The sequence below is a fragment of the Podarcis pityusensis genome (assembly GCF_964106645.2).
Source record: "Podarcis pityusensis genome assembly, chromosome: 2".
In the NCBI taxonomy this organism is placed as follows: Eukaryota; Metazoa; Chordata; class Lepidosauria; order Squamata; family Lacertidae; genus Podarcis; species Podarcis pityusensis.
The window spans coordinates 42,506,174-42,529,947 of NC_138029.1; the positions used below are offsets into that span (position 1 = coordinate 42,506,174).

At 42.2% G+C, this 23,774-nt stretch overlaps 1 protein-coding gene across 1 annotated transcript in view; it reads right to left on the reverse strand.

Moving 5' to 3' along the window:
• Positions 1 to 23,774, reverse strand: part of DNAH9 (dynein axonemal heavy chain 9) — a gene marked incomplete at its 5' end in the record, with an annotated part of 193,033 nt that overhangs the window by 92,823 nt on the left and 76,436 nt on the right. Inside the window, 7 exons of the mRNA XM_080993517.1 lie at positions 1,148 to 1,271; positions 2,241 to 2,403; positions 5,333 to 5,529; positions 5,936 to 6,097; positions 12,687 to 12,926; positions 15,040 to 15,142; positions 15,918 to 16,083. Of these exons, the coding sequence (XP_080849643.1) occupies positions 1,148 to 1,271; positions 2,241 to 2,403; positions 5,333 to 5,529; positions 5,936 to 6,097; positions 12,687 to 12,926; positions 15,040 to 15,142; positions 15,918 to 16,083 (1,155 nt within the window). The remainder of the gene's footprint in view (positions 1 to 1,147; positions 1,272 to 2,240; positions 2,404 to 5,332; positions 5,530 to 5,935; positions 6,098 to 12,686; positions 12,927 to 15,039; positions 15,143 to 15,917; positions 16,084 to 23,774) is intronic.

Sequence of the window (23,774 nt, forward strand, 5' to 3'; positions counted from 1 at the left end):
TTTCTGATAGTAAGAGCTATTTGACAGTGCAACCCCCCCTTGGGAGGTTGTAGACTCTCCTTCACTGGGGGGGGGGGGGTTAAGCAGACGTTGGATGGTCATCTGTCATGGATGCTTTAGTTGAGATTCCTGCATTGCAGGGGCTGGACAAGATGACCCTCTGGGTACCTTCCAATTCTCCAGTTCTAGGATTCTACATCAGGCAACTTACAACAATTAAAATCACAACAAAACAAACATATCACAACAGCAATATCACAAGCCAACCAACAGTAAAGCACAATAAAATTCTTAAAACACAGCTCAACATGTTGATAAAAGATAAAAACAGGAAGATGAGAGGGGGAAAGAATACATGGAGCATGCAAAGTCAGTAGGGGAGTAAAAATCTTCAGGGTTATTGTTTGAGTTAAAATAGCAAGAAAAATGCTATTGCTGTCTGAAAGGAATGGGCCGTATGTTTAGGGACATAACAAAAACCCAGTCACCAGCTGATCTAAGCTGATCTGAGTGAGTCTTGAATTATAGTCATGGCATCTACCATGGATGGCCTTCTCCAGGGTTTTATCTAAAGAAGTCATCTCATTAACATAAGGACTTCCACTTGCACAACAACAGAACTTCCCCTCCACCTCCGCCCCCCTCCTCCAATCTGCTCTGTGGTTTCCCCCCAACTCTATAGAGCAGATTGGAGGGGGTACAAGGAGAGGATAAGGAGGGGACAGCCTGATGAGGAAGCAGAATACCTTATGGTAAAAGGATGAGTTAAGTGTATGCAACTCATTGTGCTCACATTCCAATAGTTTACTTCCAGGTAAGTAGGTAGCATTGTGAACGTGTGTGCGCATGTGTGCACACCCGCATGAAAGATGGATTCTGAAATAGGAACAGGAAATCTGTGGCCTTCTAGATACTGTCAGGCTCCAACTCCTTTTAGCTGGAGTCTGCATGGGCAATGATCAGGGATGATATGAGTCGTAGCCCAACACATCCAGAGGGCTCCCTCATTCCTGCTATAAAGAAAACTGTTCCTTGGAATAAAGTTTGCAGCTGGATCTGATTTATGTGTGTTCTCTGGAAAACATTTCACAATTTTGATTTGCTCTTGGTTTGTCTGCCTAGATATTCAAATTGCCAAGATCCATACCTGAAGCAAGCAAGTCATTTACCAAAACTAAAAACCTCTCATCGGCCACTTGAGCGTCCGTCATGAGGAAGACGGTACCAACATTCTTTAGACCTGCTGTTATGTACTGTGCTGCCAGGTCTGCCTGCAGATACAAGAAAGGAAAAGGCATGTATATCGAAGCACCAAAAATTCGGCTATCTGCTATGAGGTGATATTCCAACCATGCTGATGCCTAAATTCAGAATTCAACCAAATATGCTGGTATGCCTGCAGAATAAATTGCATACATTTTTAACCACATTGCAGATCCTACTGAGTATTGTTGTACACACATGAAACTGTGGGAAGGAAATATATAACCTCACATTCTATCCCAAGATGCATAATATCAAAGCTCAGCATTATTGTCTGAGTCACAATAGTCATTAAAGTCTCATTGCAAAGCTTTATTAGAAGATCAATAACTGGACAACACCACTACTCTGAATATTCACGTCTTCCTTATACACTCCTCTTCAACACTGGTATTTAAAGAAAAAAATAAATGTATAATTAAAATTCTCTTGTCATTCCATCTGCCAGTCTATGACGAACTTTCCTTAATGACTGATCTTTCTTAAAACAGATTCAAATGTTCAGCAAAGATTTGTAGTTCTGCCCATGAGATTATACCACTACAGAAAGTAAGTATGGGGTGAATGCTTATTTAAATGTACACTGAAATTAAAAGCTCTCTACAAATGGAAGGTTTCCAGCCTAGGAACCTGATTAGGTTAGGAATAGGCCGGGAGAACTCAATTTAGGAACACTTTCAAACTAAAACTCCTCACATGCATTCTGAGGCAGCGCTGTTGTATGGACCTTTATGTAACTTTGGATCAACTCATTGTCTTGAAACTACTGAAGTTATATCACTGGGTGGGATTCAACTAATGAGTCCCATCAGCCAAAGCCCTGTGCAAGAACATCTCCTTGTGAAACAGGGCTTTCAGCATAAGTGTTTCTTTTGCACAGAGCAATTTAAAACACATTAAATTCTAAACAGAGTCTTATTCTAAGCTAACAGATAAACTTAAGTTTATTTTCACCCCCACTTTTATGAGCTGCTCACCTTCAGGTCAGGAATCCCATAGCCTTTCCTCAAGGTGATTTGGAAGACCTCCAGTGAGCTAATGAAAGCTGCCAATCTCGTCAGGCTCTGCTTGCCACTTCCTCCCACACCAACCAGTAGCGCATTACCTCTGGGAGATTCCAGGATACGATTGATACGGCAGCTAAATAGGATGGTACACAACCACTTTGTATTATAGCGTTTTTCCTCTGTGGTACATTTCAGTATATGGCATTAGGGGTATCTCCTGTTATACTCAGAACTAGGTTCAAATTTTCAACCCATTATGACACCTGAATAGAAACACCAGTAAATCTATACCCAATTAGTAGCATTCTGAGTCCTCTTTCATCACTTTTTCTGCCTCTTAAATGGGATTTATATGCCTTTGCACCTCTCCAGCATGGACTGAACCTAACTGCATTTTTTGGAAACACAACTATAACAATCTATGTAATCTAGTATGCTAATAAGCAGTTCAATTGCCAGTGCCTTTGATTTACATATCTTGTGGAATCTGAAACTTAATGAAACCAGAGTTCTTGCTTAATGAACTTATCATGGTTCTGGAACCAGCAGGAAGGCAGCGCAGAAGAGATACTTCCTAAGAGGTAGGAACTACCCACCAATCTCAAGCAGGTACTAACCCATCTAGGAGTTTTCTCCTAGGCGCAAGAGGAGAACGTATTATCTCTATCCCCTTGCAAGCAAATCATTGCCATTCAGGCTAATGTCTCTGGACTATAATAGTTTAGGGTTTGAACACCATAATAATCCATGATTAACTGAAAATAGAAGCAAAGCTTTCCATTTGCACCTCGTCTTAGCCACACTGGAGGAGGAGAGGGGAGTATATGAGACCAGGCTAGTGCATGCAACCCAAATCACTGGGTGACAGAATAAGGAGCTACATTTGTTCATAGGCATGGAGGTATGTTGCTGTATTGGTACATTCTAAGTATGATGTGATGTGGCCCATGAAGTACAATCTGACCTTGAAGGACATTGTTCTCTACACTGTCCTTGCATTTTGCTGCCTTATAGTCACTACAACTCCTTGGTACATAGTAAACGTACCAGTAAATATCACAAAGAAATCATCACTTTCATTCATTTGGATTACACCGTCATTCTTGTAGTGCATGGCACCGATGATGTCTGGCTGCCTGCATACAAAGCTATTTGTTTTGCCTGGAGACGTGAACAAACCTTGACAAAGCCCAGCAATTATTAAAGTTATGAGCTTGCAAAGGAAGGGCTCAAAACCCTTTAGTGGTTAGTGAAGATGGATTTCAGCTTCTGAGCTACTGATTCAGCTATTAAAACCTAACTTCGCTTCTTGTATGTCTAACGTTCAATTCATACCTGCTAAGGGTAAAGGAGGTGTTTATTTATAACCCAGCTATCTGCCAAGGCACTCAAGGCTGCATTTATATGAGAGCTGATATGCAAAAACAAAAGCAACAAATGCAAGCAATAAAGCCAAATATCATAAAATAGATTGTGCTCTCTACAGAAAAGGAAATAAAATCAAATACAGTAAGAACAAGAAGGTGTTGGAGATTTAAAGAAAGGCATTCATATTAAAAGCCTATTTTCAAAGCGGCTAACAATGATCTTTATTTCTCTTGAAAACTTTTGCAGGAATGGATTTTGACGGGTCTCCTTAGACAAGGAATGTCAGAGGCCTGGAGCAGCCATCAAAAAGGACCAGCATTGGGTCCCCACAGACCACTCTAAATAAATGAATAACCTCTCATGATGAGGGAGCCATAATATAACAAGGGTCTGATCTGCAAATCTTTTGTGGGCAAGTTTACAGGAGAAGACTTTTCCAGCTGTCCAGGACCTGGAATAAGAAGCAGGGGCCAAATCACTTAGCCGATTTTGTGGTCACCTTCTTCAATCCAAGCAACATTTCATCTGTTAGGAAGCCGGTCATGTGGCCTATGCCTTCTGCCATTCAATGCAAAAAGAAGCAGCTAATAGCATGCAGCATGAGATGGCAAATTCATCATTTTATATGGTTCATTTGTGCAAGTACCAGTAGCTTCTGCTACCTTTTTTTTTTTTTTTTGCCAAGGCTAAAAGATAATAATAATAATTTATTATTTGTACCCCGCCCATCTGGGTGGGTTTCCCCAGCCACTCTAGGCGGATTCCCGTGAAAGGGGTCACGTGACTCTGACCTCAGTCACAACATTCTGCTCTTCAAGGAAGAACAAGAACCCTTCACTGTCATCTAAGGCCAGGCTACAACCTGGGTGGGGGGGAACAGGATGGGTCTGGCACCTGTCTGTAACATGCAGGGAGGCTCTGTGAGCGAACGTGGCAGCTTTCCTTTTACAAGCATGACACACAACATCACTGCGGGTGCCTGCCTTTGTGCACTGAACACCAGGTCCTAGTACAGCCTGGTCGGCACGAAACTACTCAAGATAAAATGCTCTCTAGTAACCAAGTGGAATAAAAGCACTGTGGCATGCAGAGCCACTACGACTGTATTAAACATCAAGGCCCTCTGGTGCGGGAAATAAAAGGACGCTACACTCCCCAGCACACAAAGGAGGCGAGCAGCAAGTTTTGTATGCATTGTTCGCTTTTGTGACAGTGATTGAATTTGTTGCCTGGAGTTGCAGAAACAGTTAGACTGCCCCTCCCGCCCCTTTCTAATGAAAGAAATATCATTTTGTAACAGCTGGGAGAGATGGGGTTTGTGTGTGATCTGGCGTTCTGAAGAACATGCATTTGGGGCAGTCTCAGCATCCTTGCTTCTCGAACAACTAAAATCAAAGCCCATAGGCAACTGGAAAACCACTCACTGCATGTATCAAACCATCCTCAACAAATATATTTATAAGTGTCTTTTTCTTATCCTGATGTTTATATAATGTGGCCTTCCTGAAGCCCCAGATTGACAAGCAATAACATTTTAGTATCCATTGTCCAAACAAAGAACTTGAATATTGTTTTTCAAAAGCCTTTGTCCACCCATCTCCCCACCACTTTGAGGTGGGTTGCAGACACACCACCATGCCCATCCCCAAGCGAGAGAAAGCTCAGAAGCACTCCAAACAAAACATCCCCCTTACACATGGCACATGGCATCTTCAAACAGCACCAGGTTCATAGTAGAGTTGACCTCGTTGTGATTCTCTAAGGCTTCCACCAGAATCTGATTCAGTGATTCCCAGCTCTGAACAGGCATGTACTTGGGCTCTCCAATGCCTTTTACAAAATGACAAAACATGTTCATCTTCCTAGCCTGTTCCAAGGTGTCCTCTATTTCCTAATGAGAAAGAACAAAGAAACACAATGTTCGGTTTCAGAAAAGATGAAGCCCATCCAAATCCAGCAAAACAAAAAACAAACAAGCAAATAGAAATGCATGATCTGTTGTCTGTTGACGAGGGGGGGGGAATAAAAAAATAAAAATTATATGCTTATGATCAGGCTCTCACCCCAGCCCCTGCTTTCAGACACAGCACAGTTCACCTCCCTTTTACATTTTGGTGTAATGGTCAATTCTGTGTAATGGTTACTTGGATACAGAGACACTCAAATAACATGATGCTTATCCAGGTCAAAGATTCTGTTCCCACGATGGAGGAGAAAACAGGCATACCACCCTCTTCATCACTCTACATATGACTTTTGCTTCAGGTAAGCGACTGAAATGGGCCTGCATCACTTACATCGTAGAACTTCTTCACAGTCTCTGTCTGTAGTTTATCAAAGAGGACAAAGTCCTTTTCATCAACCATCTTATCCCGGTAAACACGACTGGATTCATGCAAGTACAGCTTTACTAAGTCATGGGGAGCCTTCAAACACTCAGGAGTTGAAAACAGAATACCCTGGAAGCAAAGAGATGCATATGACATACAGATCATTTTTGGCATGGATGCAGAGCTGCAGGTCTAGCTGTGAAAGCAAAGTGAGAGATTCAAATGGCAGCTTGTGCAATTGCCGTGTTCGGGAAGTGTCAGTCCCACTTTATTCCATGCAATGAGGTTCTTGTTTTGCGTGACACAGGCTACCTCGCAACCCCTTCCTATCATTTCAGGCTGAGTATGTGGATGCTAGCCTACTCACAATCACAATTACACAATTAGCCTAGCCTAAAATCACAACGCAACACATGCACAAGATCTGTGTGCTAAAAGGAACAAACACTTCCCCACGCCACTGCCATCTTTCTTGATCAATTAGACTTGCTGTTCCACAGACAGTGAAAGAGTGAGGGGGCATGACTCTGAATGCTGCAAGACAACCTGTTTACTGGGCCTTCATCCTGATTTGTTTGCAGTGAAGTTATATAATGTTGATTCAAGCAATTGTTATCCCGCACTTTCTAGTGTGTTTTCCTATCACTTTCCTTACCGCAAAAACTCCAGGGAGGTGGTAAGTTTGTTGGGCAATTGCACCAAATCCACTTTTATTATGCAACCCGAATTTGCTCATTGTAACCTGCTAAATAGCAACAATCTGAAAGCAACCCCAATCATTTGACCCTTCTTATCACAAAAACAAAAGGCATTTTAACTTAAGTGTGCTAAGGGGTAATAAGCCCATATGAAGTGATCTTGTGTGCATACTCTAGCTCAAGTTGCCCCTTAGGAACAAGTTGTAATGAGAACAAAATAAAAAGAGAGCGAGAGAATGTTGTTCCCACAAGAAGAATAGCCCATTTCAAAACCTTAAGCTTTCCAGAAGAGAATATTGACCGTATTCTATTAGATCCACCCCAAACCTAGTCCCATCATGAATTATGCACAGATACGACCTCTGATTTTAGTGGGATTCACGCCCACTAACTCGGTACACCAATTAGGATTACAACAAAAGTATAAAGTTGCAATTAATTGTATTCATTGTTCAGGAACTTCCCAGTGCTGTCCTGATTTAACTTGTAGCAGACAACAAAAATTCAGGCCACACACACTACCTCATACGCAACCATTTCCTGCAGACAATGCCATTCACATTTCTGCAGGACAAAAGCAGCCTGGGAATAAAATTGGATGATTTTTTAAAAACTGACTTTAATCAGGCAGATATTGCCTCAAGAAAACATTAATTTCTGCCAGGTAATTGTGGCATGTTTATGACACCTTCTAAAAATACATATGGAAGTGTCTCTTCCAAATAGAAATCCTTTTTAACGAAGTCCATTAGCAATATCTATGGGTCTGGTGACATTAAATTTAAAAGAAAACCTCTACTGAGTTATTCAGAAATTCTAAGATGCACTTAAAAGTAATTGAAAACGCCTTGCTTCTTTCCAGCTATTCCACATTTTGAGGTTTGAGCACAAATGGACATGCATTCCTTCAACTAAAATGCGGTTAAAAACAACAGCCTAGCAGCCTTACTTTGTCTCTCTCTCTCTCTCTCTCTCTCTATATATATATATATGAAAGAATGTCGTAGCAACTCCAGTTGAAAATAACAAGGATGATTAGATTTCCTTGAGGACAGACCACATCCTTTTTTAGTCTGTAACAAACCAATTTAATTTCCATAGTGTGCCACACACTCAACACAGATATGAATGGCAAGAATAAGAATATCTAGTGAAGAACAGATAACATTTTCTTAACAAATCTACAACTATAGCCAGTATTCTGTTTCTTAAAAGAGGTGCCACAAAACTGCTCCCTCTGACCTGAAACATTTGCCCTAATCCAAATTATTTTGGGATCAGCTGTAAGGGAAAGACACTCTCAGTATGTTCAGTGGTACCCTGTTCTTTAAGTACGCTTTGGAGCTAAGCCCGGCAAAGCTTTGTTTCACTACATCCTGAACACGATACAAATTCCCAAAGAAACCAATAACAAATTCTACACTCCGTGCCTTCTACTCCTTTCCAGAGATATTTTTATTGCAAACCAAATCCTATCAACCAAGATAAACCTTTACTGCTCTCAACAAAATCCCTTTAAAAAACCCTGCCCGATACATATTTTAGAATAGGTCATTCCAATCTATGCTACACGCAGGGAGTAACCAGTCCTACCCGGGTATTATTATTCTTTAGAAACCAAACAAATATTGTGAATTTTAAATGGATGGTGCAATTTGTAGGTTTAGACTGGAAGTAGGTTTAGACTGGAGAGCCAGTGTGGTGTAGTGGTTAGGAGCGGTAGTCTCATAATCTGGGGAACCGGGTTCACGTCTCCACTCCTCCACATGCAGCTGCTGGGTGACCTTGGGCCAGTCACACTTCTCTGAAGTCTCTCAGCCCCACTCACCTCACAGAGTGTTTGTTGTGGGGGAGGAAGGGAAAGGAGAATGTTAGCCGCTTTGAGACTCCTTAAAGGGAGTGAAAGGCGGGATATCAAATCCAAACTCTTCTTCTTCTTCTTCTAGACCCATCACACCAAAAACCAGGTGAAGTCACCACCATCTTGATTCAGGTGCACTAGTGAAAGTTATTGTGCTTGCTTCCACTTGTAGGACTGGTGATCTGAATATAGCATGATATGGCCAAGCTGCCATTGTACTATTCAATGGTTTTGTTCCTTTCACAGACTTTTTCAGCCTGGCCAAAGAAAAGTTGTCCAGAGTCGCAATCTCACTTAAGTGAGCTTCCAGGGCATTAACATTCCACTGCACATCCTCTCCAGGCATGAACTAGAGAAACTGATTAAGAGATACAGCTGGGATAAGGCTTCACCAGAGAGTAAACTTCAGCAATAGCTTAGTGAGTGGTATAATAACAATTAGTCCGGGGAGCAATACAATTTGAGCAGTGAAGCTGGGTAATATAGTAATTATGCACAGTAAGAAATAATTTTTGCACTTCCACCGTGCTTTGGAGCAACATCAAAGAGCAAAGATAGTGCTGAAGTTTTTTACTTCTGCAGAGCAGAGATGCCTCAATACGGATCCCACGTTTTTAAACAAAAGAGAACCACATAGCGTGGATTTGGGCTGTCAAATCTGCTGGAAACAAGAGCCTCCACCTTCACCCCATAGATGATAAGACGTTAAAAAACTTTTTGAAAGCTTCAGCTGGCACAGAATACAGTAGCCAAGTTATTTTTTTAAAGAGGTCATCATAAGAAAGGGAAAAACATGGCAGATTAAACAGCTTTAAAATATCACATAGCTGTTAACTGTAGGGCACTCCCTCATAGCAGCAATGACCTTTACAGCTCCATATGGTCTGTATTCCTCAAGCAACACCTTCTATTGTATGAACCTCCCACAACTGCTAAGACACCCACATGAGCTTCTGTGCTCATGGAACAGGGCTTTCTCTGTTGCAGCATGTCAGGTGCTGATGCGGTTGCTCGGGAGCAAACAGGCAAGACTCCAACCTGGCTTTTCTAGGTTTTATTATCTGTACAAACTATTTACAGTGCAGAGCATCACAAGTCCATGTCTGCTCAGTCGCTAGCAGAATCTGGGAGTGGGTGGTCCTTATACCTTCCCAGCATAACAGCCGTGTGACCCCCAACTTTCTCCTCCCCTCTCTGCGCCGAAGACTACTGCTCAGAACGGGCACTGGCAAAGGGGGACTTGCCTCCCCTCTGCTTTGCTCAGGCTTGGTGTTGAGGCTCTCCCTAGCATCTTCTGATCCTTGCACCCCCTCCCCACTGGAAGTGTGGCTTCCCTCCTCGCCAGAGGAAGAACTACTTCGTAAGATCTTTGGAGGCTCCCTATAACACAACTGCCCTTCCACCTCTCGCCCCTGAGCTGATGGCAGTTCCCTGACACAGCACCACAATGATACACTGTGCTTCTAAGGCCAAGTGCCCTGCTTTGTCTTTTTTTACTCTGAAATATCTTAAGACAACCTTCCAGTATCCTCAAACTTTCCTGTTTAATGACTGGTGCAAACTGTGGTCTATACAGTGGTGCCTCGCAAGACGAAAAGAATCCGTTCCGCGAGTCTCTTCGTCTTGCGGGTTTTTTCGTCTTGCGAAGCAAGCCCATTAGCGGTTTAGCGGATTAGTGCTACAGTATTAGCGGCTTAGCGGGCTTAGTGGATCAGCTGATAAGCGGCTTAACGATCAGCTGATAAGCGGCTTAACGATCAGCTGATAAGCGGCTTAACGATAAGCTGATAAGCGGCTTAACGATCAGCTGATAAGCGGCTTAACGATAAGCTGTTAAGCGGCTTAGCCATCAGCTGATAAGCGGTTTAGAGGCTTGGGAAAAAGGGGGGGGGAGGAAAAAAACCCCGCAGGAACTCGCAAGACATTTTCGTCTTGCGAAGCAAGCACATAGGAAATTCGCTTTGCGAAGCACCTCCAAAACAGAAAACCCTTTCGTCTAGCGGGTTTTCCATCTTGCGAGGCATTCGTCTTGCGGGGCACCACTGTATTGTTATTTCTTATGCTTATGCTCCGTTGCTGCTGCTGCTTGGCCTTGTTTTAATCATTTACACTGCCATTGTCACACATCGTTTTCTTTATTTTTTAAACAGGAAATGGTATAGAAGTTACATAAATATACCTGTGCTACTACATCATTCGAGAGAAGAAAAGGGGGGGAAGGGATTGTTTTACAGCAACAACATGCTTACAAGCTTGCCTTGCACTGATTTCCATTGTATCATCCAAGTGAGCAATCTGGACAGATGCATAATACAGTGTGCATATGACAAAGGTCTCAATTCAGCACAGTCTTCTATTTCAGATAAGCTGAGATATCAGACCACACACCTGTATCATGGATTTCACCATACCAAGTTTCTTTCATCTTAGATGTCATAGGCAAAGCAGGAGCAGTTTTGTAGTAAAATTTAAAAACAACCATATCAAGTACACAAGAGTCACAGAAAGCAAGAGCATCCATATATTTCACTCTCACTTTATAAATTACCCAAGGACTGTTATTTTATAGGTGTCAAAAATCTGCCAGGAGCAGATTATATATGGGGAAGTCTCACTGATTTCAACAGGGCCAAGAGGACACGAGAATGGCAGAAGCCAAGTTCTATAATAAACTTTCTCAATTCTTTGCTTTTACAAAGAAACATTAATTTTCTCTCTCCTTTTCTCTCTCTCACACATATATACTGCTGACAATCAGGTGTGCAAAATGCAACACCCATCTGGAAGGTTTCCTTTATACTCTCAGTGATTTCTGTTCCTGGTAATTTGAAACTTGTCAGCTAAAGTAACTAAGTCTGGCTATTTTATCAGATTGGGGATGGTTTCAAGGAGAAGGAGGAACCTTATGCAACCAACTTTGCTCACACACAAACCATCTTTCAGCTCTTGCCGATAGTAATAAATACACAGTGGCCCTTTGATTACTTCACACAAAACGTGCCTGGGACTTTTTGCAATAAAATCCAGCAAACCCTTTTCATACAGGAAATAAGCATAACTTGGAGGTAATTATTCAAAGTAATTATTGTTTAAATTCTGATCTGCCTTAATCGGTTTGTAGCCATCCACAGAGCTGGTGCTGTATGAGAGATATATGGATGTAGCAATTAATTAATGCAGAAATGTGAGAAAATAATGAACAAATGTATTTCTGGGATAAAGCACAAAAGGAAGTCAGTTTACTCATGGACTAATGTACTATGAAGCAACAGATATGCAAAAAAATGCCACAGGGTGCTTGAACTGAGCAGGCTGCTGACTATCAGTGCTTGGATTTGCATGCATTTTGTGTAAGATGCACTTGAATTGTGAACATCTCAAGTAACCTGAAAAACAGCTGTTGTAAGAGCAACCCTCAAGTGTCCTCAATACTGAAAGCCATTAAACACTGAACCACTTGATTTCTTTCCTAAGATAAAGGAGATGTTAAAGGGCCACTACATTTTCGCATTTGCATCAACATTAGCAGTTAAAAGGGAGTTTCTGGTGTCTAACGCCAAGCAAATTGCAAAACAGGAAGCGATAGCCTCAAACCAATTTTAGCATTATGTTCTTTCCAGAATGAAAATGAAAGCCACTTAATGCAACTAGGTAGAAAGACAATCAGAGCTTCTTATGACACAAGCACATTTATTGTTGATTTTTTTTAAAAAAAGCCTTCTAGTTTACAGTCTCTGCAACGTGACAACAACACAGAAAGCAAAGTGCAGTTTCCAGCATTCTCAGGAAAGGATTGAACAATGTATAAGGCAACTGCAGGACTGAAAAGTTGGAATAAAGCATAACTGTGCAGCATATAACCAAAACAGTCTGTCTGTGTTTATGTGAGCAAAATCCACTTGACAGTCTCCAGTGAGTGAAGTGTCACCTTGGGCCTCTAAACACATTGGGGAAGACAAGACCCCTTTGACCACTGTGTATCCCATTTAATCCTAGGAAGGACAAACAATATCTCATGGCCACTGCATTGGGCATACATTACATATTACCATGCATGTCATGGTTCTATACAGCATCAGCATCACTCCTTTTCATTTCTAATTTCAAAGTTTAATTTAGCTAAGGGAGCACACAGCTCCCAACTGGAAGAGCTACTTACTTGGAAGACATTGGACAAATCTCTCAGGTTGAAGTTGTAATGAAATTTGATAGCTGTTGGCAGGAATGTTGCCGCCACTTTCACGTGCAGGGCAAGAGCCAGACTTATTAACTGCTGTGATGATTTCTGTAAAGCCGCAGAGAAGTTCCCCCGCTTCAGGTGCTGAGTTAGGATGGTGCTGTAAATCGTGGACAGAGCATCTGACCCAGGGAATGAGAGAGCAAACACACTGAAGTGGCGCTGCATAAAGGAAAACACAATACAGACTAGTAGGTATTGCATGTAACAGAAATAGGATGGGTTTGGGCAGAATCACTTTCACTGGCGCAACTTTTCCCTTGACCTGATAATAGCAAATGCCTGAGAGTTTTCATACACCTGTCTCCAAAGGGAAGAATCATCAATCACACCCAGTGGGCCACAGACAACTACGCAAGTGAAACTCATAAATAAAACATGGATAGAGATGGTGATGTTGGATCATAGGCCCAAGGCCACATGTAGAGCAATGCTTGACCTATATTGCACACCTCATTCTTCCTAACTCCCAGATGTTGGACACTGAGAAATCTGCCTACCAGGGAAATAATGGCATCACTAGATAATTCTAAGCTAACTTCCTGCTACAAGACTACTACTACTACTACTACAACTACTACAAAGGACATGGGTGGTGCTGTGGTCTACACCACTGAGCCTCTTGGGCTTGCTGATCGGAAGGTCGGCAGTTCGAATCCATGTGACAGGATGAGCTCCTGTTGCTCTGTCCCAGCTTCTGCCAACCTAGCAGTTCAAAAGCACACCACTGCACATAGATAAATAGGTACCGCTGCAGTGGGAAGGTAAATGGCGTTTCTGTGCACTCTGGCTTCCATCACAGTGTCCCGTTGCGCCAGAAGCAGTTTAGTCATGCTGGCCACATGACCCAGAAAGCTGTCTGTGGACAAATGCCGGCTCCCTCGGCCTGAAAAGCGAGATGAGCACTGCACCCCATAGTCGCCTTTGACTGGACTTAACTATCCAGGGGTCCTTTACTACAAGAGGGCAAAGCATTTGACGTGACACTTAAAACAGTAGCAGCACTTGTACTAATAAATAAAGTACTGCTTTAAGAATGTTGAAATCTGCCCCTATCCATTATTACAGAAATCCAAACAACTCTGCAAGATATCTAAGTATATTCCTCCTGCGTTGCTACTTAAGAATAGGGAAGGCTGTGGTTGCAAGACAGTGGCTTTTGCCGTAGACCAACTTGGTCTTTGAACAAGGAATTTTCCAGCTAATACAAGAGGCACTGAACTATGCCAGTTTTCAGGTGCCTTATCCCTCTCCCTAAAATAAAAAAAATCAAAGTCACACTTTTAAATTACCAAAGTAACAAAAAGGTTAGAAAGGTCCTGTGATTCTTCTTGTGAAGGATATTTGCCAAGCAATTAGCATATAATCCCACTACAACAGGACACGTACTGCAACCTATCACTTGGCTTCCTAGTGTTTACATGGCAAAACACCAATTTCATCTGTGAATTCAACAAGAATCTTCATACCCCAAAAGCTCCAGCCCTTTCGATATGGGCTTTTTAATCAGGGATATGGGCTAGATGAAAATGCTTGCTGAAGTATATGTTAGAAAGTAGAAAAAGAAATTAGAAGCCAGTGAAAAAGAAACAATGATGTTCACTGTCCTTGGTCCTGAAATATAATTATATTGGAACTGTATTATGAAATCAGATTCCAACACAGGAGATGCAATATAAGATTTTCTGATGTTTAAAAACAGCAAAGCACTGACAGGGGTATGAATGGGCTCTACACAGGGAAGTTGGTACTAATAATAAAATAAAGCTGATCGGAAGGTCAGCAGTTCGAGTCCCCACGACGGGGTGAGCTCCCGTTGCTCAGTCCCTGCTCCTGCCAACCTAGCAGTTCAAAAGCACGTCAAAGTGCAAGTAGATAAAGAGGTACCATTCCGGCGGGAAGGTAAACGGCGTTTCCGTGTGCTGCTCTGGTTTGCCAGAAGTGGCTTAGTCATGCTGGCCACATGACCCGGAAGCTGTACGCAGGCTCCTTCGGCCAATAAAGCGAGATGAGCACCGCAACCCCAGAGTTGTCCGCGACTGGACTTAACGGTCAGGGGTCCCTTTACCTTTTAAGTTCAGTACATCTTACACCCCACTTTCTTCTCATATCCAGAAAACATTGCTAAGTTTTACTTCAAAATTTTCTTTTCTTAAAGTTTGTCTTCAAATGGAGACCATCTAGGATAGCTTGCAAACAAATGAGAGTGTTAATCCTTCCAAAGACTGAGTGAACCCAACAGCGGCTTTCTCCTTGCCAGGTGAACAAGCAATACCTGCAAGCGTGGGTTGATAGTGAAGCTGCCTGCTGTGGGATTCATGCACGACACGTACTGCACATTCATGATCTCCTTCAGGGACAGCTTGTTTCTGTCATACCTTTGCCAGAAGAAGAAAAAAGAAAAGAATGCATCACCCTAATCACATCCTATTAGTGACAAACAAACAGCAGCGTGCCTGCCGGACTTTGCCAAGTCTCAAGCAGCATGTCAGATGTGCACTGGGCACCTGCTGTATCCCAGCTGCTTTCAATTAATATTCCAACAGAGGTTGCACAATATTGGGGAATAAGGCTAGGATTCGCATATGTCTGCATAACATCTAGCACAGCAGGGACTCTATATCAGGGAGAATATCACACTTCCATTACTGTATTTACAGGCAATGCTCTAGGACAGGGGTCGGCAACCTGCGGCCCATGGGCCACAAGCGGACCATGGGGGCAGTTTAACCAGCCCACAAGCTGCCCCCAAACTGAGCCACCCACTTGGCGAATCCCTGTGTGTTGCGCTAAACTGCCGCAGTGTAGGGACTTGCTTCTGTGGTGCTGGAAATCGCGTCTGCGCATGCCCAGACGCCAGAAATCGTGCTCACACGTGCACACAATCCAGCCCACAGAAAGATCTCCGCAGGACTTGACCGGCCCAGGCAGGTAAAACCTTGCCGACCCCTGCTCTAGAGCATGATGAGTGGGATAGAAATTCAGCAAATAAATACTAATAAATTAGCCCAAATGCAAACTTGAGAGAAAATACACATATAACATATGTCTTTTAAGAGGGTCTGAAAGTGATAGGGAAACATAACAGAATTATGGCTAAACACATGCCGAAGTGACAAGGACTATAAATAGACAGATCTATCCCTATTTTACCAGTGCCCATAGTCCAGATGTTGCCGAATCAGTGTATGAGGCTGGACAGTTCCATAAGTGTCTACTTCAGGCATATTCATGTCATCGATGAAGTAGATAAGCTTCTTGGTGCCAGGAGGGCCGTAATTCCTTCCTGCCTTTTTATCCAGCGGCTTCTCAAGAACAGCTGTGAAGAAACAAAGGCTTGGAGTTTTCAAAAGTGTTCTTTCCAACACTGTGATACTAATCCAGAATATGAACTGTAAGGCAGCTAGAAAGTGGTGACTCCCTTTGATGAGGAACCATACCCCTGGTGCCAGTACAGGTACGTGGTGAAAGTGGTGTGCCGCCTTACAATTATTTACAGAAACAAGAGAATGAAGAAAGGCTGATGAAAGGATTGCAATGGCTGAGGTTCAGCAGACTGCCAAGGCAAAAAGAGAAAAAATGTTAGGCAGAACCTAAAACAGGAATAAGAAACCTACAGCCTTCCAGATATTGTTATACTCCCAACAGCTGAACCTTGGCCAATGTTCAGCAGTTGTAGACCAGCAACATCTGGAGTTTAAGTACATCCTTGGTTTAAGTTAGGAGTGACTGAATATGGGAAAAGAAAGAAGAATAAAATGTCTCATCCAGAGTTGTATCCAAGCTAACGCTGAATAACACAACCTACCAGCGTAAGGATTTCTACTTGTGCACTGGAACCTCCACCTTCTCCTCCCCCTGAATGGCCCCCTAAACCAGTTCTATGAGTTTCCCCCAACCCTCTGGAACAGATTTGGGCAGGGTGCAGAACACACACTTGGGAGAGGAGTAGAGGAAGTTATGTGGTGCTAGTGGAAATTTTTGCACTGATTGGAATATGTATGGTTTTGTTGTTGTTTTTTAATACCACCCTCAAACTGCAATCCTTAGGAGATGAATCAAAAGGGACATTATCATGGTAGAGAGAAAATAAAGAGGGAAGACACACAAGTCACTTCTGCTGACAGTTTAAGATGCCACATCTCTAACGGAATGCAGGGATGTGGGACATATTTAAACAATACTTGGACTGGAAGTGGGAATTTGCAGTACTGGCATATACTGAAATATACAATGCAATGATTTCATATCATACATTTTCCTTACTGGATGCTAAGGAAAGAAGGGGAACTCTATGCAGAGCTGCTGTTTTTTGACAGAGGCTCCACAATCAGCATCATATTTAGACCCAGTATTGGGCAGCAGTCTTAGATGCAACCAGTTTTGGCTCCCAGGAGAGTGTTTTAAATGTGGCATGCTTGTTTCTCGGGGGGGTGGGAATGATTTTTGTTTGCATCTGCAAAAAAAAGTGAAGCAGCCTGTAGCATTGGATAAAGACAAAAGGGTAGGATAAAGACTGAAAAACTGAGATGAAAAGCCCACTAAAATTAGTCAATAAAACACTTTTGGCAGCACAGTTGTATTTTTCAATGTGTAATGGTTCTACGGTGCAGATCATAATTCATCCAAGATATTGATCTATTTATCCTTGGCCCCTGAACCATATTTTGGCTTTTTGGCTTATCAGAAACATTGAGGAGTCACTCACAAGAAGAAAGCCATTGTGTGTTGTGGCAAACCATTTATAGGGGCCCTAGAAGATATCGATCAGAACTGTCAAGCAGCTTTCTCTCAAAGGCGTGGAATGCAACCCTATTTTTTCGGTAAGAAGATGACCAAGTTACACACTTTGGTATTTGGACATCTATATGCATGCTTATTACCCAGATGGTCAACAACCTGTTGTCTGAAGCCGTGCAATGAATATTTGAATTCAAAGCTAGTCAGCTGAATACATGAGAGATTAACCTGTGCAAATATTGCACAAAACCAAGTGATCAAGACTGCTAAGCTAGAACGAAGGGCTAGTTTGGCCTGAGAAACATTCATCAAACTGAAGCCTTTGTCGCAGAAAGGTAACACTTTGTCCAAAGTGAAATTGGAAATTGTACAATACAAGCTTCTTACTAGTCATCGCTCAAACATGCTGAATCTTACACATGGACAATAGGAACAGAAAACAGCTTGATGTCAAGGTAAGGTGCCACGGGCAAATTAGAGGTTTATGTAGATGGACAGAGGAAAATCACCCAAATGAATACCACAATTTCTTTTGCACAATGCAACAAGGCATAAACAAGTCCTTTCTTCAAATCACTGAACTTATAGCATTCAACAGTAAGCAGCAGTCATGATTCCTCTTGCATTGTGATTATGGTCTGAAATACAGTCTTGGGCTAAGGGGGACAATACTGGCTAAGGTGCCCATATTGTGTGAATAATCCCTGGCTGCGAAGACCAGGACAAATTGTTAAAAAAAGAAAGAGTAGGGTTAAAAGGAAGTGGTGCTCACTAGAATAGGATTTGCTTTTGGGAGGACTATGCAAGAAGGCAGTGTCCCAGATGGTAATAATAAGTTCTTGGCTCCTTTTATTTGCCCCCTCCTGCCCTGCATTTGGTACACAACAAAAATGTCTGGATGTGTATTCTTAAAAAAAATATATCAATGTTTTATGACAACAAACTGATGTTTTAAAAAGTGCCAAGGTTTGCTTCTCCCACATTTTCATCTCTCTAGGCAAATTGCTTTGCCAAAAGTATCACTATCACGGCAACTTCACATATTCCTTCTTTGACATAGTAATCGCTGTGCCACCAAAAGCATGTACATTTTAATGCATGTGCAACAGTACAAGTATTTACCCTGAGTGCAAACATCAAGAAGCAGCTGCATGTATCAACATATCTATGTTGAACAAGGTATTTGCAATGGCTTATATACATTACAAGGTACAAACTGCTAATTTTCTATTGCCTTATTAAAAAATAAATAAACTGGCAGTTCTTAGTAGCCTTTCATCATAGTAGCAAAGCCTGCAAGAATGTTTTCAAAGATCAGCATCTTGCAATTGACAATGAACTTCTCAACAATCACCAAGCTATTAAGGGCGTGCTATAATTTGCTTTTCACTAAACTGATCACATCTTTGCAGGTTATTAAAAATGCTTTTTGTTTTGTATTTAGCATCCGCTGCTAAGAATCCATCTCATCTTGACAGTTTGTGGCACAGAAAGATCCTGAAATGATGGGTGCAAGATAACACCTCTGTCAGTGAGGAATCTTCCTCTTTAAACAACACCCCCCCCAAAAAAAATTAAATTTCTGGAAGTGAGAGAATGTCTTTCAAATATGCATTTAATTAGAGCCTAATTAACATAGAAAACATGCCTTTTAGGGATTTAACAAGTATGCAAAAGATATATCAAATTGAAATGCAATTACTGAGAGATCAAATGACATGTTCGTAAAAGCAGCATTTTAATCTGAGAATGTCTCTCACAATAATATCAAAAGCCACATGTCTCTTGCACAGATACTCAAACCCCAATTATACTGGAATAAACAATCACTGTGTTTTAGGGTTATTAAGCATCTGCTGTGCTTTCCCAGAGGCTGATGGGCTGAGAGACATCTATTTCTGTGGAATTCTCTGGGGGCAGGTTTGCCACATGAAGAAACCTTGCGCAAGGCTCCATAGCTTGAAATGGGATTTAGATGGCTCAGTGGCCTTTTTCAGAATCTTTCCAGGATTAAACGCATTATGTTCTACAGTTAATTGCATCTGGAAATCTGCTAAGCACCATGGCTGTGCAGGGGAATGCAAACATTCTGCAGAAACACAAAGCTCTTTGATGCCACATGAAGCATCCCATCATGTTACCTTTCCCAGGGTAGAATTATTTGCACCTAATCACTAAACATTTGTTTGGACGTACAAATCTCTTGCATGTGTGGGATGTCCCATTCACTAAACAGAGAGATCCTATCAGCCTGCATTTGCCCTTGCAAGGGTAGATCAGGGACTTTTCACCACAACGCATGGGAATCTCTTGCCAGCAGGCAATACTCTATATGCGTGTTAGAGGTATTATACTCATTAGAGATTTTATGCCCATAAACAATCAATCAATGGTGGGTCCTTCCATCTCCATTTGCAGCATGCATCGGAACATGACAGTGCTTTACCAATTCAAGAGCAGTCATGTGATACTAAACATATTCTGTAATCATGTAACACAGAATCTAGTGGCATGTAACACAGAATCTAGTGGTCTAGTAAAACCACAAATGATTTCAGTTTTATTTGAAGGGGCTAACTACATGTCACATATATAGACCTACACTAATAGAGGCCCCAAACTCTGTTTTCCTCCAGGGGAGGGAAAATCAGCTTCAGAAAAAAGCCATTTTCAACAAGTAGTAGTAAAGAGGAAAGGGGGTCAAAGTTCAGTCATACAGCACTTGCATTGCATACAAAAGGTTTCTGGAGCAAACCCTGGGATCGTCTGTAAAAATGAAAAAAATCAAGTAGCAGGTGATGGAAGAGACCTCCGCCAGAAAAGGTGCAGAGTCGCTGTGACTCACTGTAGACAATACTAAGCTAAATGGACCAGTAGTCTGAGCTGATGAAGGCCTTTCCTCACCAGCCATTTCTACACTCCAAACACCATTTCCAGCTGCTCCTCCTTCCAGAAGAAGAATTCCAGATATGTGCTGGCAAGGGCAAATATGCGCCTTAAACCCCATTGAAAATGGAATTTGAGAAGTTACAGGAAGCAAGATTATTAAATATATGCATCCCAAGATGGTTCTCCACTCCAAAGCCCAACCTCAAAGGTGCTTTTCTATTAATGCACGCAGCATGTAAAGAGTTTTCAGATCCAACGATCAGAGAGACAATCCTGAAAATATGCTAGCCGTATAAAGGGCTGTGAGAAGTCTCAGTTGTGGATTATTTTGCACCTTCTCAAAAAGCCACAAATTCCCCTATAATGTTTGCAACCAAGAAAGCTAAGTTGAAGCTGCAAGGAAAGAAGGCAAGGCCGCAGGCGGATAGTGCCTGTAAAAACTGTGCCATTTTTCCTCACAGACTTGCTACTTTCTGTGAACTCCTGCAAGGGAATCTTCCAGAGTCTTCATTACAGGCACATGGTCCAGCACCCTTTCACGTCCATGCCAATACAGTGGTACCTCGGGTTAAGAACTTAATTCGTTCCGGAGGTCCATTCTTAACCTGAAACTGTTCTTAAGCTGAAGCACCACTTTAGCTAATGGAGCCTCCCGCTGCTGCCGCGCTGCCGGAGCACGATTTCTGTTCTTATCCTGAAGCAAAGTTCTTAACCCGAGGTACTATTTCTGAGTTAGCAGAGTCTGTAACCTGAAGTGTACGTAACCTGAAGCGTATGTAACCTGAGGTACCACTGTACACACATTCTTGGAGCAAATGGTGACTAAATCAGTCACTCTAGTGATGAGGAGGTCAGTTCTCCCTGATACAATTGTGAACAGATAGATATGATCTGTGGGTCACAGATCCCCTTAGGTCAGTAATGCAGCACTATAGGAAAGTATTGGTGTTGGCAGGCATTGGGTAGTTTCTTCCTTCTCCTGAAACTGATGTTGGGCAAACAAACAGTGTCTCTGAAGCTCTCTGGAATATCATTTATTATTCTGGCTGACTGTTAAGTTTTAAAAAGAGTGAAACAAACACCCGTTAGAAATAGCCGGCAAATGATAAACTGCAAAACAGAACCAAGTAAATCTAAACACTGAGCAGCATAAAGCAAGGTGCAAGGGGTATAAATCATATTCAGCACACACCAGCAACCATGTCTGAGGCACATTCTTACACTAACCCACCCTGTGGATAACTTATTCGGATTCTGTGCCCCAGCCTCTGGCCATAACTCTCAATCCAAGTAAATATGGGGGGAAATGTTGCTGCCATTTATCTGTATACATCTCAACAGCAAGAAAAAGCTTTTCCCTCTGGCACTAAAATGTGTGTGTTGGGGCTCACTTGTGCTCGAAGGTTTTATAATCTTGTGATGTTTTTATTATTTTATTGTACACCCTGCTGATAGTCTTATCTTAAGTGGCAGTTTATAAATTTTCCTACAAATAAAGATATACAGAAACACCAATGGGTTTGGCTCATTATGAACTCTCACAAACTCCAACCTCTTTCAAGCAGAATTTGGAAAATGAAATGAAGCATGTGTTTGCACTTTAATGACAGTCAACACCTTTCCTCTGTTTGAAATGTGGATCAATTTTTTTCTCAAAAGAAGTGTTTGCTGCTGAAACTATCAGAGATGCATGACATTTGTTCCCCAAGCCACATTCATTTAGGTAACAGCAAATCACCACCATAGGGATACTCAAATGTTAACAGTGGGCAGTGGCAGACTTTGGTCTTTCAAAGGCTAACCCAGGGGTCGGCAACCTAAGGCCCATGGGCCACAAGCAGCCCACGGGAGTCGTTTAACTGGTCCATGAGCTGCCCCTGAACTGAGCCGCCCACTCAGCGGGTCCCAGCGCGCTGCGCTAAACCAGAGAGGTGTAGGAACTTGCTTCCATGGCACTGGAAATTGCGTCTGTGCAGACACAGATGTCGGAAATCACGGGCGCGCACGTGCAATCCGACCCACGGAGGGATCTCTGCTGGAGTGAACTGGCCCAAGCGAGGTAAACCTTGCCGACCCCTGGGTAATCTCTCGCCTTCTGTTCTGCTCAATTCACTATGTGATACTTGCAACACCCTGTGGTGCTCCCTAGACTCAGCAGCCAGTAGGGCGGAAGCAGTTCTGCTGCCCCAAATCCACCTTTGCAGTGAGTCCGTTCAGACTATACATACTCAGACTCTAGAGTTCTGCTGAAATCAGGAGCAGGTCTCAGTCATATGCATATTTTCTCCACCTCCTTCATACACCTTAACTGAGAGGCACCAAGTTTATTTAATTTAAGATCACCCTGATCTGGATGGGATCCAGATCACAATATATCTATAGTTTTCAAAAGGTGAGCATAGTCTGGACATCACCTGTCCTGTCCCCCCCCCCCCGGACTTTAAGGTATATTTATCCCAACAAGTCTGAATGCATTGGTGCCCCTAAAGGCAGGTGGATCCCTATAAATGATTCAATATACACAATAGACCACTGTAATATGGACACTGGAAGAATGAAACCATGAATAGGCCCCCTCAGGGCATTTTCCATATGCATGCGCTACCTGAAGCTGCATTGTTTACACAGCATTTATTAAACTATGACCAGGTTTCCAGCTGGGATTATTAAAAGACAAAGGAAGCTGTGAGCAGTGACAAATCACCTGCAGCATTCTCCATGCCTAAATATTTCTAGCTAGAACTACTTATTCTGTTGCTGCAAAATGTATGAATTAGTGGCATTCCTGTTTTCACATATGGTGCCTTTTATACTAAAATATTTAACTTGCATATTCAATTAGAGCCAAACAAATGTGCTGTAAAAAAAAAACCCAACCCTCACTATCTGACTCCCCAATTCGAAACAATGCACTAACACTGGGTTCCCGCCAATGAAAAAGCCATTTGAGTGAAGTGGCATATGCACACTTCCTTCAGGCCCATTTTAATCTCAACAGCACTGAAGTGTAGAACAAACAAAACAAAAACAAAAAGGAAATTGTCTCTTATTTAGGGCACTGTTGCAGGGATACGGATCAAGCTTACAGCATTTATCACAGAGCGGTTCCACAACATAAAAATACAAAATGAGAATACAAAATACATAATAAAACAAAAACTCCCACAAATGCATTTAAAAGGCCATAGAATGTTAATCAGCCAAAGGGATGGTTATAGAGAAATGTTTTTGCTTGGTGCCTAAAGATACATAATGAAGGTTTCAGGCAAGCCTCCCTGAGAAGAGCATTCCACAAACAAGGAGCCACCACAGAAAAGGTCTGCTCTTGTGTTGTCACCCTCTGGACCTCTCATAAAGGAAGCACATGAAGAAGAGCCTCAT